We start from the raw sequence: 15423 nt of genomic DNA, 5'->3' as shown, positions 1-15423 counted from the left end.
GGGAAACATATTTATGCTTTAAATAAACACAAATATACTGACAGCCAGTAATTGTGACAAATATTTACTGAAACCCAACACTCGAAAAAAGATTCAATAAATCAAACTGATGCTTATACCTTCTCCATCCCCGCAGCTGCTTGCAGTATCTGTGGATTCTGGAAAGCAATAAATGTGATTAACGAGCATACCAGTTTCAGCCTCTGCATTATTTCACGTCGTACCTGCATAAATCTTAGACACACTGGGGCACGAGCTTCTTTGGCTTGGCTCACCACTGGTCGCAGCCTCTGAAGATGATACAGATAATCAAGTAAATATATTAAATGAGTTAAAGTTTCGAAATTGCATAAAGTCTCTATAAACACCACTACTTATGAACATACACACATGAAGGTGCGGATTTCGAACAAGAAATTTATTAAAATTTACCTACCTACTGATGCACACCACTTTTTACATTGTATGATGCAATGGGGCATATTCACACGCGACTAGCAAGCGTTGCACTTTTTGTTCGTGATCATCATCATGGCGTCCGTGATAGCAGATGGGCAAATGGCACTGTCCGCACAGCTGCATGGGCCACCCTCAACGAAATGGCCACACTACGCAGGGAATCTTTGACCGTTTCAGGTGACATCACGCATGAAAACAGTGTCGCACTCGAAAATGAAGACCGAGAACAGCAGGCATTGCTGGTTCCTGGTTTTTGCAATTTCCTAGAGTTCGAACATACGAATTCAAAAAGGCTCGGTCGCCCTCCGTAAGGAGGCAACGTGAATTACTCGCGGTCGCAACAATGGAGAAAACCTTGACAAAGATTTCGACAAGTAGAGTTTCGGGTAAGTGTCAGCACGGATGACCTACTTGCAGAAACAAAGTTTTATTTTGACAAACAAGATGCTAGAGAGACTGGAATGGAAGTTCCTTACCGCAGGAGCAGCAGACAATTGGTATTGAAAGACACCACTGCTCGTGGGCACGCATTTCTTTACCTGGCAGAAATCTTGAAGTCTGTTGTTGCCCTTAGCTGTCACTGCAAAAAATCTAACACATTGCACGTTCTCTCCTTTGGCTCTTTTCTGATTGATTTGGCATTGTGCAAGCACTATATCAAATTTGATGAGTACAGTTCCGATTGGGCAAGCGAGTGCAAGATTGGGCAAGCGAGTAGAATTACTCGCTTGATGCAAGCGAGTAATTCACGCTGCCCACTCAGGGAGAGCGACTGAACCTTTGCGCGGTTATGTGTGTTACGATTCTCTGGATCGGAGTCCGCAATGCCTGTTGTCCTCGGTTTCCTTTTTCAAGTGTATCCTAGGTCCTCATACCACAGCCGACTGCCACAAGTGTCACCGTTTTTGTGAACGGTGTCACCTCAACCAAAAAAAAGTTTGCCGAGTAACATATAGCTCTTGCGGCTGTGCAGGCGCTGCCATTTGCTATCACAGGCACATAATTGGCGAAGTACTCAGAGTGCACCGTCTGGTAGCCATGTGTGGATACGTCCTATACATAGCTTGCAACTGTCAACATTCCTGTGCACTGCCGGCTATTTCTACATACTGATTCCTTCATACTTTGCCTGTTCTGGTTCCGCCCCTGCCTCCACATTACAATACTAGAAGTGTTTCTTCTAGTGCTTGCTATTAAACATGCTGTCTCTGAAATGAGAATGATTTACAAATGGCCAGTGTACTGTTTTTGATAACTTGCCGAAACGAAAGAACAACCCTCACGACAGTATTTCTTCGCAGTAAAATCGACCCCAACTTTGAAATGAAAACCACACCAATAATGTAAATAGTTTTTTTTTTTTTTTTTCGAGGGGGAGAGCTTTAGAAGTTCAAATCTCTCGTGACAACTTTACAAATTTAACTTGACATGCTTTTGTTTTTCTTCTTTTTTGTTGATTAGAGCATCGTTGGCTCATTCACGCCGGCGATGTAAGTAGTCACGCGATGCGACTAGATCGTATCGCAAAAAAATTAGATTAGATGGCGTGCGCGATGAGCGAGTCCAACGCCTTCGTTGGCGAGTCGCTTCTCGAAATCTCTCGCTCCGAACGCCGTTGACTGGCTGAGCCGCTCTGGTGCGACTAGATCGCGTCGCAAAAAGTCGGGTCAGCAAGCGACTGCTCAAATCGCGTCGCTTTTTGCTCGCGATGAAAGTTATCGCGCGACGAGATCGCATCGCCGGTGTGACGAGGAAAGGTTCTCACCTTGGCTTGATGATCTGGAGGACCAGCGTTGAAACCGACCGAGGGCTGACGGCCGTGGACGCGAGTAGCTAAACAGTGTAGGGACATAGTCCGGGTGTGCCTCCTCTAACGCCGGCTTCCCTGCAATCGAAGAGATGTGATCATCGCCGCACTTCGCAAAGCTCTATCGCTTGCAAAAATGACAAGTCAACTTACCTGTAATAAAATAAGCGCTACATAGTCTGGACAGCTGACTCGGCTTCCAGTTCTTAGAGGGGTCGGACTTGTCAACTCTCCTGGCTGCACGAATCCAGGCTGCCCGCTTAACGGGATAAAGCTTACCACACGGAAAGCGAAAAAAGCTAGTTCCACAACCCGGGCGATAATAGTTTCGACAGCCGAAGGCTACACAGTTCACCGGCATGATTGCGGTGCACGTCGTTATCTAGAACGGCGTCGCCAGTACGATCACTCGTGTTCACCTTGTTCGCAACATCAAAACTTGAGTCTCGATGGTCTCCAAGGCGCGCAAAGGCGAGAAAAGCGAGATGGCGGATTGTTTAGAACTAGATACTCTCGAACCCAGGCGCATCAAATACTCCGCGCATGCGCACCGCGTATTTCAACAAAAGGTCCATTGTCGCCGAGTAGGTTGCAGCGCACTTACGTTCAAAATACCGGACTTGAAAGATGTAATCCGAAATATACGTCGACACGGGCACTGCAGACCAACCACTCAAACACAAAACCGAGAAGGAAGGGATCCGTGAAGATTCACCACGATGTAGCACAAGCTGTCATTTGCCGAACCGAACACTGAACTCATCGCAAGAATGTCTTGGGCTTCTTTGAAGAAATCGCTTGTTGCCGACATACGGGTAGGACTTTTCGATCGGGATACCTTTTAACATAGAAGCGAAGTCCACAGCAGCCCCGCGGGCCGCACGACACGCGAAACTAGGTCCGCAAGCAGCCTCATTCCGGGATTGGCAGCGGCTATTACGTCATCCGTCAAACCACGTGATCACGCTCCTTCCGTTACATGCGCACAGAGAGCGGAGTGAAGCGATAGAAAGTCTACGATAGATTGGTCCGCCGAGTCCGCACCTTCTGCAATGCTTTTAGCTTAGGGAGAGAGAGAAAACAGAAAAATTGAAAAGCAGAGCTCCTTCAAGGCCAGAACGGGGGTGCGATCACAAAGACTAATCCTCAGGGGCATACCAACAATGAACACAGCGAGAGAATGTGTCACTTATATCCTGTTGACAGTTCGAGCCAAGGTTGATAGTGCAGTGGATGCTATGTGTGGCCTTGGGCTTAAGGCAGGTGCCGTGTCCAGCGTTATCACCAGCTTCGAGACAGTTGTCACGGGACCCTAACCGGAGACATGATTGGCCTCAAACACGCATAGCGTCTACTCTGCTGTCACTACTGAGTGAACAGGACAGCTCCATGAAGGACCCCCAGCTTTTGGACTTCTTTCTAAAGCTGCACTTCCCAGAAGTGACCCAAAACGAGGCATGTTTGAAGATATCATATTTTACGCCTTTTAGCCCACATTCTAATTCAAAATGAATAATTAATGGCGAATACTTTCTCTTTCCGCAGGATGTCCACAAACAAATAAATAAATAAATAAATAAATATATATATATATATATATATATATATATATATATATATATATATATATATATATATATATTACCAAGCACTTTTGAATTATGTGTACACTGTTAGGTTCGCATTTTTAAACGTCAATTTTGGGAATCTTTGCATCGTTGTGGCATCTATGATTGTGTAGTTTAAGAAATTTGTGCCGTAATACGTTTTTCATCCGTGAGTTCAGTCTATATCACTGCCACCAATTACAATCTCTAAGCACCATGATGACTCATGGTGGGAATGTGTGCTCCAAGAAGCTCCAATGAGTTTAATGTCTCATAATTTAAAGAAAAAGAAGAAAAATTAGCCACAGCGCTTGCTGATTTGTTGAATTCGCAGAACAGAAAGATAATAGGACGCACCTAGGGTAGCGCGTGCCTAATGATATTAATTTTTTTTCGGCTGTTATTTTTGTATATTCTGCCGTTCTCAACATGGGCGTTGACGGACATTGCACCGCTGCTTACGGGCGGCGGAGAAAAGCTCACCGGAGAAAAGCTCACCGGAGAAAAGCTCACCGGAGATAAGCTCACCGGAGAAAAGCTCACCGCAAAACCGGCAGATGCGGAGAAAAGCTCACCGCGGCCTTTGAGCGGATGCGGAAAAAAGCTCACCGTTTTTTTTTTTTTTTTTAAACTTAGCGGGAGAGGCATTAAACGTTGTAATTTAACGTAATTCGCATTCGTCACTTCAATAAAATATGTCCACTTTTTTGCAATATTCTTGAAGTTCATTGGGCTTATTTTCTAATTCATCAGAAATTAGTAATCACCCATTCTCTATATTAATGAAGCCGCAAGTATAAAATCAGAACATCATACACCGGTAAAAAAAGAAAACAATTTATTGACAACTGGCAAGGTGCCGTCGGTAGCTCTGTCAGATAAAGTTGTTTGTTCTTTGCAAGCTAATATGAATAGCGGTGTGTGAACCGTTTCAGTTTCAAATATTGTGTAGTGCCTAATAGATAAGTAGGTGTTTGTTGATGTAATCAGTGTCGGCTACGCTGCTTTTTTTCTGTTAATTTCACTAACTAAGTTTTAGTTGCGAGAACAGATTCGTCATGTCGTGTTTGTTGTCTTCACTCCGTCGTCGTCGTTTGGGCGGTTTTTATCATGTATAACGTTTACCAACTCGCCCTATTCGCCACCTTACAGAAGACTACTTCTTATATAGGTCACGAGTAATAACGATGCCAGTGTGCAGCTCTGAAGCTCATGGCTGGCTCGCCGTAGAAAGGCACTATCACACAAAGGCAACGTGTGGAAACACCAGCACGAACGGCTAGAAAACGTGCTTCTCCGTGAAAGAAAAAAGTTTGGATATCCTACTGACTGTTTTGTCCTATTTTCAAAAATTAACAGAGGCTTCAAAGAGAATTTCAGGCACCGCGTTGTTGCGCGCATGCACTTTCGGATTTTCGGCATTTACAGTTTTGATTTTCAGGTTTTAGGCAGACATTATTAAGTTTTCTAACTTTTTCTGTTCTTCAAGCTCATACAAATTTGAGTTGGGCTTTCGTTGCCTACAGAGTAAGCCACAGAAAACACTCGCCCGCAATTATTAATTTGGGAGCAATATACCCAATAATCTTAACAAATAATACAAAGAAGGACATTTCCTTTTTTACAAAGCCGAAAAATTTTAATGATAATAAATTGATATACTTATGTTACGCATGATCCAATAGCCTCCATATAAAAAGAAGAAAAAAAATCGGTGAGCTTTTCTCCGCATCCGCCGGTTTTGCGGTGAGCTTATCTCCGGTGAGCTTTTCTCCGGTGAGCTTCTCTCCGGGATCCGCTGCTTACGCCCCTGCCGGGGTAAGCTTTTTTGTTGTCACGACACTCTATCGCGCTATAGGAGCGTCGATTTAACGCTCATGAAGTCTCGAGAGAACTGTGAATTGTTTAGTCAGAGCAACGACGCAGCAATCGCGAAATGAGAGACGACTGCGTGGGACTCTCGAGCGTGGGACTCTCGAGCAGCGTTAACTTGCTGATGATGCAGGGCGCTGCTTTGTCGTTGAGATTCTTTGTCCTGCGCACGCCGGCGAAAACGTTCCAGTGCTCGGCGTACCCTAGGCAGCAGCGCCTGTCAGCGACCGCCCGCGCAGCATCGTAACCTTTCTGGAGCCTACTGGCAGTCTGCGAGCGCCGACGATTTATCGTTACGACTTGAACGGAAGCATTTTATGAACTCCTGTGGTGAACATGAAACACCGCGAACATGAACTCCCGCGAACATAATCCCCGCGACGGCGAACCGCCGGCGCTCGCAGACGGAGGGTTCCGATGCTGTGCGAACGGTTGTTAGAGGACGCTGCGTAGGGTATACGCGGGCGCTGGAACGGCTTCGAAGCCACTCGAAGGGCAAAGGATTCGCGACGACCAAGTAGTGTCTTGCATCTTCAGTAAGCTAACGGGGCTCGAGAGTCCCAAGCTTACATTTCCACAGAGCGAGCGCGGCCGGCCAGATCGAGGCGCAGTCAGCACTCGCGTCGCGATTGCTACGTCGTTGCTCTGCCTACACCGATGACATGTGCACCGGCATTCGAAACCGCCCTCTCGAGACTTTATACGAGTCCAATAGTGGGCTTTATAGCGCGATAAACCGTCGTGACATGAGTAAAGCTCACCTCTGTAGTGGCGTAAGCAGCGTTCTTGACGCAGCGTCGAGAACGACGAAATATACACAAAAAAACATTAAATATATTTAACACAGCAGGCGGAAAGAAATACAAACACTCACCATAGGATTTTCTATAGACGTCCATAGATCATTTTTGTATGGGGTGGGTTAGCGCTGTAATTTCTGAGATGGCTATTCTGCACCAAGAAAGCCGCAACAATCGCTGCGTGGTCGGCTGCAACAGTACGTCGAAGATCGCGCACGGCACGTAGTACTACATCGTCCCTTCGAAGCCGTACGAGGCGGAGTACTGCGCGACCTGGGTGCGACTTGTGCGTCCATACAGGTTAGTGGCTTTTCTTACCTTGCAGTTCGCGCTTTGTTTAACCTGCTGACGAATAATAAAATTAACTTTTTTTCTAATCTGGCGACGATGGAACAGCATCGACACCGGCGGCAAACTCTAAAGTATGCAACTAATACTTCATCGGAATCGAGAAGCGGAATGCGGTCGCCCACCTAAGCCTACCCTTGGATGTTTCCATCAGCCTACAGTGGGAATCGCGGAACGGCGCGAAAAAAATCGCCCAGTTATTGTCAAGCTGATTCAGAAATAAACGTACGTAATTACCAGAGTCCACTCAACGCCAACTACATTTTTTGCGGGCGCGCTTAATTTTGTTAGCGGAGTACAGCGCTCCGTGACATCCACTTGTCCGTCGAAACGGACCTCCTTCACGTCGTACACGCGGCCAGATTCACGAAGGAGTTTTCCCTTCTTCATATTGGTACCGCGGAAGAAGCTTTCTGGATTCGTGACCGCCTTAAACCCCGTCGTAATCACCCCGGGAACACTGTCCGCTGTGGAGCTAATCGCCACTGCTTCCCCCCGATGATTCTGCACCGGCTACCGAAGAAGCTTTCCGGATTCTTAGTCGCCCACTGTCCTCTGTGCTGTTCGTTGCTATTACTTCCCGATGATTCTGCGCCGATGGCACTGGCTACCGAAGGAACTTTTTGAATTCGCAACTGCCTTACATTCCTCCGTAATCACGACAGGGGCACTGCCCGCCGTGCTGTTCGTCGCCATTGCTCCCCGATGCTCCTGCGGCGGCTACCGCTAGGTCGCGGTGAACAATAGGCGACCGCCGCGACACGGCCGGCTTGCTCGCTTCCCTTAGGGGGGGAGTGGGGGGATAATTTAGGCACCGGGAGCGACCATGAAATCCGCGGAGGACGGAGCCCAGGATATTATGTCGCGGCAGTTGCCACTGTGTCACGTGGTACCGTCTAAACCGAAAAGACCTGAAGGTACGGCTAACACTCTCCTCTAAAGAGAGATGACAAAACTTGAAATAACCTGTGAGGTGGGGCTGGTGTACATCGTTGAAGTCAGCTTGCCACTTCCAGTGAACAAGAGTGCTCTTGCATTCTTCAAACAAGTACAGAAAAGAAGCGAACAAGCTTAGAGGGGACGACCCCCCCCCCCCCCCCCCCCTTAGTACCGTGTTTTAGTGCGTGAGCTCATCAATGACGGCGGTAATCGTCAAGCGTACCGTAGAGCTCTGTGAGATTGCGCCAGGTGTTAAATAACCTTTGAATGTGTGATTTTATGCTAGTGAAGGAACATGCGTCACCTTAGCGCAAAAAAAAAACAAAAAAAAAAAAACGACTGACCTCCAGAAACCACCGGTACTCGTTCGTGCTAAGAGTTGTAAAATATTTTTACCAAAGGTAAAGTTTGTAAAATAAGACCCTTCAAACATTTTAAGTCCAGGAATTTTCCCTCTTAATTCCTGCTGCTTTCAAGCTTGTCAAATTACTTGCTCCATCTGACACCAGTAGAAATGACGACATCTTAAGATCGCCGTGTATTTACGCCTTATGTACCCCTGTGTTTACGCGATGTGTCACTAACTTGGTAACATTGTGAGTGTTTACTAAAACATTACGTGTTTTCATACTAAACGCATGATTTTAGTAAAAACGGTATTAAATAATTAGTCTTCGCGTTATAAAAAAATAGAAGAACCCTTTGGATTATCTAGAAATATATTTGTTTTTGATTGTTCGCACAATTTACTTTATATTCAGAGAATTGGCAATATATATCTCCGTCGCTTTGTGGAAGTGCATGCAAACATCCAGAAGTGGCAGACACAAAACTCTGAAAAAAGAAAATGTTATAAAGGTACAGCCAGGCAAGAAGATTATTGTGAGTTTTAGTATTGCATATAGGAGCAAACGCTAGCACTGATAATAATCCCTGGAGAAGGGGAACAAGGGGGAACAAAGGACAAACATAAATCTCAAAACAGAGCAAGTCTCAAAACACAGTTTGGAGATTCGTGTTTGTCCTTTGTCCCCTTGTTCGCCTTCTCCAGTGATTGAGCGTTTACCTTCTCCAGCTCGCTTGCACTTTTGCAATAATTTCATTATAATAGCATACACTGTGCTTTTGCGTTAGCATTGCGTAAAATGCTGGTACTTTCCTAGTATTGTAACCACAAGTTTGCCTAACTAAACTTTGATATTAGCGGCGAGATGTTTTGGTGGCGCCGTCCTATGGTTCCCCCTTGTGACGTCATTACCTTGCGAACAACAAGTTCGATGGTGTTTGAAAATGGCATGGTGAAAGCCTGAAATCATTGCGCTCTCAAAGCAACACTGCCAACACCGTCGAAATTAGAGTTCTTTCATTCCTCTTATTTCCGTCGATGGCATACCCTTTCCGACGTCATAGTCAGCTTTTGGGCCAATCGTGGAAGGCCGACCACAGCGACGCTTTTGGTCGCGCACGTCGCCAATTAAGTTCTACTTTTGTGAATAATTTTTATTTGTAACAAAATTCATTTTAAGTTATTCGATAAAACATTTGTGGCGGTTGTGCCACACAGACGACGGCTCGGTGGTAGCATCGGGCGATGCGAGCGACAGTCTTATTCCGCTTGTAGATACTTGTAAATATATTTATGCGTGAAACATTACCTCTGGTCTCCACATATTGTAATGTTAGATTTGCAAATTAGGCGATCTGTGCAAAACATCCGTAGATATCAATAAACATAATCATCCGTTATTTTTAGCACCACACATTAGCTGAATTTTTAATAATCGATTGTTTAAAACCTCATTACCCCGGAAGGTTGAGACGGCTTCATTTGCGACTTTAAGATTATCCAATTCCTTGAACGCATGTAATAAAATAGACGAAAGAGGAGCAGTTCAACAGTGCAGCCTGCGTGAGACTCATAAAGGCGCCCTGAGGAGGTTTGTGAGATCACCTGCTAACTCACTCTTCCGGCTCTAAGCATTCTAGAAATCCCTGATTTATCACGATACGCGTTTTCCTAAGATCGCAACACACCGAGGTTGTTTTCGGCGATGGGAGGAGCATGTTCCGAAACCAAGACCGCTTTCAGCCAATGGCAAGCGAAGGATCCTGCGCCTACCGACCGGTGGAGCCGCGGAGTGATATGTCAAATGCGCGCGACTCATTGCCCTTACAGCCCGGACTACGATTCAACGCAGCCCGCGCGCTCGAGAGCTGACCACCGGACACATCACTCCCGCGAAAGACCATAAAAAAAAAAAAAATAATGCGCTGTTTTTTTTGCAATTATTGCAATATTATGTTCCTTCTAGGCGAAAAGCTAACATTTTTCGACTACTCTCTCATTTGCTTTTATCATCTACAAACGCATACACATTTTGTAATAACAGCGTTTGCAATCTCAACGAAATGTGGCGTTTTCATTGGTCTCATGTCGTCCTGGCTGCCGCAGCAATGCTCCGTTCATCGCCGGAGATAAGTTGGGTGTGTTCAGTCTTTGCATTTTAAATAGGAAAATCGGCCATCGCTATGATTTAGGAATTTCTAGGGTGCTTAGAGCCCGCAGAGTGAGCTATCTCCATATTTAGGAAATCTCAGAAATCGCCTCAGGGCACCTTTAAATGGTATGCAGTGTCTTCCTTTTGGTCAGGTGTGTATTAAAGGTACTTGTTACAACCTCGTCAGACACCTAATGTTGTAAAGCATTGGTTGCAATATCAAACAGCGCTCAGAGAGCAGTGGTGGCATTCAATAAAAGGTGTTTCTTAAAGTATACCTGGCAAAAAATGTTGCGTAAGAAAGCAGAAAAAAATGTTACATGCGTTAAATATCTATATCTTTATACGACTTACCGCCTTGAAATGCCGGTAGAATTAGAACCACAGCGAAAAGAACGAACAGCATGTTGCTTATATTGCGCTCACAGTCTAACGAAAACGTCTTCTTAAAAGAGAAAGAATAACATGACTACAGCCTCGAAACTCGACAGCGCAATTGTTTCTTTTTTCGGAATGTTGAGTGAACCTTTTTAAAGGAGAGCTCCTGCGACATATTAATCGTCATCGATTCTTATAGAACATTCAGTGTGCACTATATATTTACCTCTAAATAAGTCTATGAAATATATCATCAGAATACATATTTTCTTTTGAGAAAACCAAATTTGAAGTTTACATTCGAATCGCATCACCGGTTTCGCGTATCCAAAATGTTTCAGACACGCAATTTTGTGACGTCGATATTTTTAGTACAATCCTGTCTTTTGGAGAACGATCATTGTGATGCATGCGTTTTTATTTGGCATATATACATGTTTGTGTGCTCGTATGTTTTTTTTTTTTTTCACAACTTTTTATTTTGTCAGCTTTACTTTTTGTACTTCAATTGTGTGTGCTGAACCCAGTACGCTTTCGAGCTGTTCGTTAGCGCAAAAGAAAAATAAACATTGATTGATTGATTGATTGATTGACACGTCCGAATCTCTAACTTCCGCTCTACTGGCAACACTGAGCTGCGGCGGCATTGATTTTGACGTCAAATGTTTTATCAAAGAGTTCCTCTTTGTTGTGCGTTGTAGCAATTGGAAGCGACAGTGGCGCCACGGTGCAGCTCCTCGCAGAAGCATTTCGTGTTGAACGCGACCAGACTGGCATAGCCATCCTGTGTAGCAGCCCACCTTAGTTTCTAAGATTGGCTTGGCACAGCGCTACGTTCAGGACCGCACTCGGCGCTAACTCTTTTTACACGAGACCTCGAATTCGAGAACCGTCGCGATCGTCTCAATTCCAGCACATCTACCGAATCCGCCGGCAAGTAAGAGCAATCTGTTAATAAGGGGTGCGAAAAATACTTATCACGTAAATTTATCAGTTACTGGCTCTGATGAACGTCTTCTCGTAGTGATTTCTAGACCGCCGAAAACACGAACGCTCTGCAGAGTCGAATTCCGGGGCAGGAAAAGAAAAAAAAACATGGCGTTGCGTCACCGCCGTTGCCGCTTAAAACTGCGGGAAACACGATTGAACCCAATTTTCGAGAAACTCCTACTGGTCGAATGAAGTGAAAACACACACAGAGAATGCGGGATGAGGGTAGGCTTTAGAATTCAAGGTGTCGCACCTTCACTTTGTACCGAGATCGACAAACAGGAGCGGGAAGGCGCAGCCGCGGCGAAGATGCTGCGGGAAGAGGTCCGATTGGGTACAGCCATGGCCTCCGAGATCCCGAACGCGCGCTTCGGGATTAAAACGCGGACGCTGTCGTTGGTGGCGCTGCCACCCACTGGCTTCTTGTGTGGCTTCCCGCGCCCCGTCTAGTTGCCGCACGCTCTCAATAATGAGATCCAGTTAGCTTTGCGCGCTGTGTCGGGCATGTGATGTAGAGAGGGGGTTGACACTCTGTTAGGGGGTGAAACACCATCACGAAGGAATCCAGCAGAGTGACACGTCAGCAGTTTCCGACCGACAAGTGTCTGCGATAGAAGTGAGCATTGCTAGTGCGACGCGAACGCCGACTGAACGCGGTTCGCCGCGCCGCCGCCAAAGGGAACATTCCGACGTGCCGCCGCAGTCAGTTTCTGACAGGCGCACAGGTCTATCACGTGGTGCTTGCCCTCTATCGGGTGATTCCTATGTGCTTTCGAAATTACTTATTATTAATCTTTATTTTTTTGCACTTAAAACGCGGAATAATAAGTAACGTTTAGAGCCAATAGGAAGTCCCCGAAAAAGCGCAAACCCGACGCCAACTACAAATTCGTTTCGCGCCGTAAATGTAGCTCTAAAATATGTTTTTTCGTTGTAAGTTTGTTTCATGACATCCTTTTTTTTATCTTCAGGATGTTTAATTTTTCTCCCCTTTCCATACGTCTTTTAGGGGGTGGGGTGCAACATGTGGAGGTGATGAAGGCGGATCAAATGCGAGCGGCGAATAGTTTAATATCCCGTGTTGAACTGGAAACGTTTGTTGGTCATTCCTTGGCTCAGAAAAGCTTGACGAAGCTTAGTCCATTGTTTTCCACGGACGACCGCGACTGCTTCTGACGCTTGGCGAGACAGGCTCAAGCTTCCCTTATGTGCTAATGTTTACACAACATCTGACGTCAAGGCAAGATGGCGGACTAGTAAAGTTGATATTGGGATATTGTGATATTCTGATACCATGCGACAGCACCCTCTTTTAAAAAGAGAAACAAGGCAGAAAAAGACCGAAACATTTCTCTAGTATGTTACGAAGGAGATTTTTGTGAACGTCAACCGCAATATTGAATTCATCATTCTTTTGAAGCCAGAAAGAAACCAAAGAAATATTAAGATAGGACTAGCAAAATAAACAGCGAACAAAATCTCGCTTGAAACATGTATTTTTCAATGTTTTAACATACCACTCTCATAAATAATTTTGTTTATTTTTTCAAGCAGCAACCTGTAACATAGGTTCAACATGAAAATATCGGACATTACACGTTACCCCAAAAAGTACCTAAATACGTTCCTCATTCCCGATTCTCAAAAGGAAGGCGTTACTTTGTTTCAAAAGTAGCGAGTTGCTTTTCTCATTGCTTTGACAACGAAATACACAACTGCTTTTATGGTTCATTGTTTTATATTTAGTATTCGTTGCACTTAGGCAGCTGCGTCCTGAAGTTTTCCTCAGTTGTTTCCCGGCTCCCTTAACAAAAGATCTCCAGCGATGCTGTAGCCTGGTTCTACTGACGCGCTCGAAGGAACGGCAGTGTTGTGCTTCAGAAAGAGGTGGTGAATCTGGCATTCTTCTCTCTCTTTTGTTCCCTCTGCTTCTAAACTTCGAAGTTGACTTTGGGTTTGGTGCCTTTCCGCGTTGACAACTTCCGGGATTACATTCGGTCTGCACACGATTCGAGAAGGTTTAACCGACAAACTTTTTGTGTTCACTGGGTGATAAACATTCCCAGCTATAGAGTAGGATTGACGTGTTCAGCTATAATCGTTGCTATACCCTCATGCTGTTTTGTTTTTCGGGTTGCCCGCCTGCATTTGTCGGGATGGAAGCCTACTCAGGTTAGAATTAAAACGAGGCTGTTTAAACGTTGTTCTACACGTTGCTCCTTAAAAGTAACGAAATACTGTTCCTTTTTACTTGGTCTTTAAAGTGACTAAGTACGTAACTCGTTCTATTTGTGTAAAAGTAACTAAATATCTTACTCGTTACCGAAAAAAGTAACTAGGTAGAGGTACTCGTTCCTAGTAATCCGTCACATACATGTCTGAACCAAACACTAGAGAAAACAGGTAAAAAACAATTCTAAGATTGAAATAGCCCAACAGCTCATTTGAATACAAGATTGAAATGTCTGAAGTTTGTGTCGGCACTTTCACTTGCAATATCGGGTTTTTTTCATGACCAGATATATTCCAGCTCGTTTGCGTACTTACGTTCAGTTCATTAACATAGATTGCCTTTTAATTTCCTCAGTTTTCTAAGAGAACCCCTTAAAATTATATGGCTTGTGAGCACCCAATCGTTGTTGCTAATTTAGAAACAAACATTTTTTTGTCTATCGTTGGAAACGAATGTGACCCAAAACGGCAGAAACAGCATGAGAACTTAATTATGTACAAAGCGAGCGTGTTGGTAACAGTAATTAAACATGAGGAAGAAACATAGAGGGGGGACGGACAACGAAGACAACGAAGAAAGTGGAACGATAAAAGTCTTCCTGGTCCGTCCCCCTTTCTATGTATCTGCCTCACGTTTAATTAAAGCATCAAAACGTAGCTCAAAATCGCCATTTACAACAGTCCGTTATTGAAAATTAAGAATTCCATTTCACAAGCACACATTGAACTCTTGCAGACTCTAACAGCGCGGCATTGCGACAACAACTAATACGAGAGTGTAGCAATTTCGAGGGGAACTTACGTAAGGCTTTCTAGCTTCAAGAATCTTTAAGACGCGATTGCTTGTCTGAGGTGTGGAAAGTTTGGTAGCTTATTTATATCCCAGGTTGTAGGCGTGTTCCTCGGAACGGGCGGTTCCATGAGAATTTTCTTGCCAATGGTAGCTTTAGAAGCAGGCGAGAGGAGACAAAAACTGAACCTGCAGACCTTGCCCTTACACTCGATTCGAGGAGCATTCTCCCGGCCTAAAATAAATACAACTAACATTCTGCGTCTAAAAATATGTTTTTTTTTCTTATTGGAGCGCAGCTCTTAGGGGCCCGTTCCCGGCTTGAGCGGCGTCGCCGTCGTCATAACCAAGGTCATCCCAAGGTCACTTGACCCTCAAGGTCATCCCAAGGTCACTTGACCCCCGAGGTCACGTGACTCCCCAAGGTCACGTGACCCCTCCCCCAGGGTCACGTGCCCCCAAGGTCACGTGACTCCCCAAGGTCACGTGACACCCAAAGTCACGTGGCTCCCCAAGTCACGTGACCCCCGGGGTCGCGTGACCCCCGATGACGTCATCAGTGACGTCACTGATGACGTCACCGGCATCCGCATCGTCAGCGTCATCATCACTGATGACGTCATCAGTGACGTCACTGATGACGTCACCGGCATCCGCATCGTCATCGTCATCATCACTGATGACGTCACCGGCATCCGCATCG

At 45.2% G+C, this 15423-nt stretch overlaps 1 protein-coding gene across 1 annotated transcript; it reads right to left on the bottom strand.

Moving 5' to 3' along the window:
* Positions 1-93: 93 nt before the first annotated feature.
* On the bottom strand, positions 94-2686 carry LOC120841842 (THAP domain-containing protein 2-like). Its single transcript, XM_040212842.2, has 4 exons — positions 2420-2686; positions 2225-2344; positions 225-290; positions 94-158 (listed from the first exon to the last, which is right to left on the bottom strand). Exons 1-4 carry the CDS (start codon positions 2625-2627, stop codon positions 94-96), a joined length of 459 nt encoding a protein of 152 aa, XP_040068776.1. The 5' UTR covers positions 2628-2686.
* Between the last annotated feature and the right edge of the window lie 12737 nt (positions 2687-15423).

Source organism: Ixodes scapularis, unplaced genomic scaffold (genome assembly GCF_016920785.2).
Source record: "Ixodes scapularis isolate PalLabHiFi unplaced genomic scaffold, ASM1692078v2 PGA_scaffold6__148_contigs__length_123643588, whole genome shotgun sequence".
Classification (NCBI taxonomy): domain Eukaryota; kingdom Metazoa; phylum Arthropoda; class Arachnida; order Ixodida; family Ixodidae; genus Ixodes; species Ixodes scapularis.
Note: the sequence above shows the minus strand (reverse complement) of the source record. Positions and strands in the feature narration are given on the sequence as shown.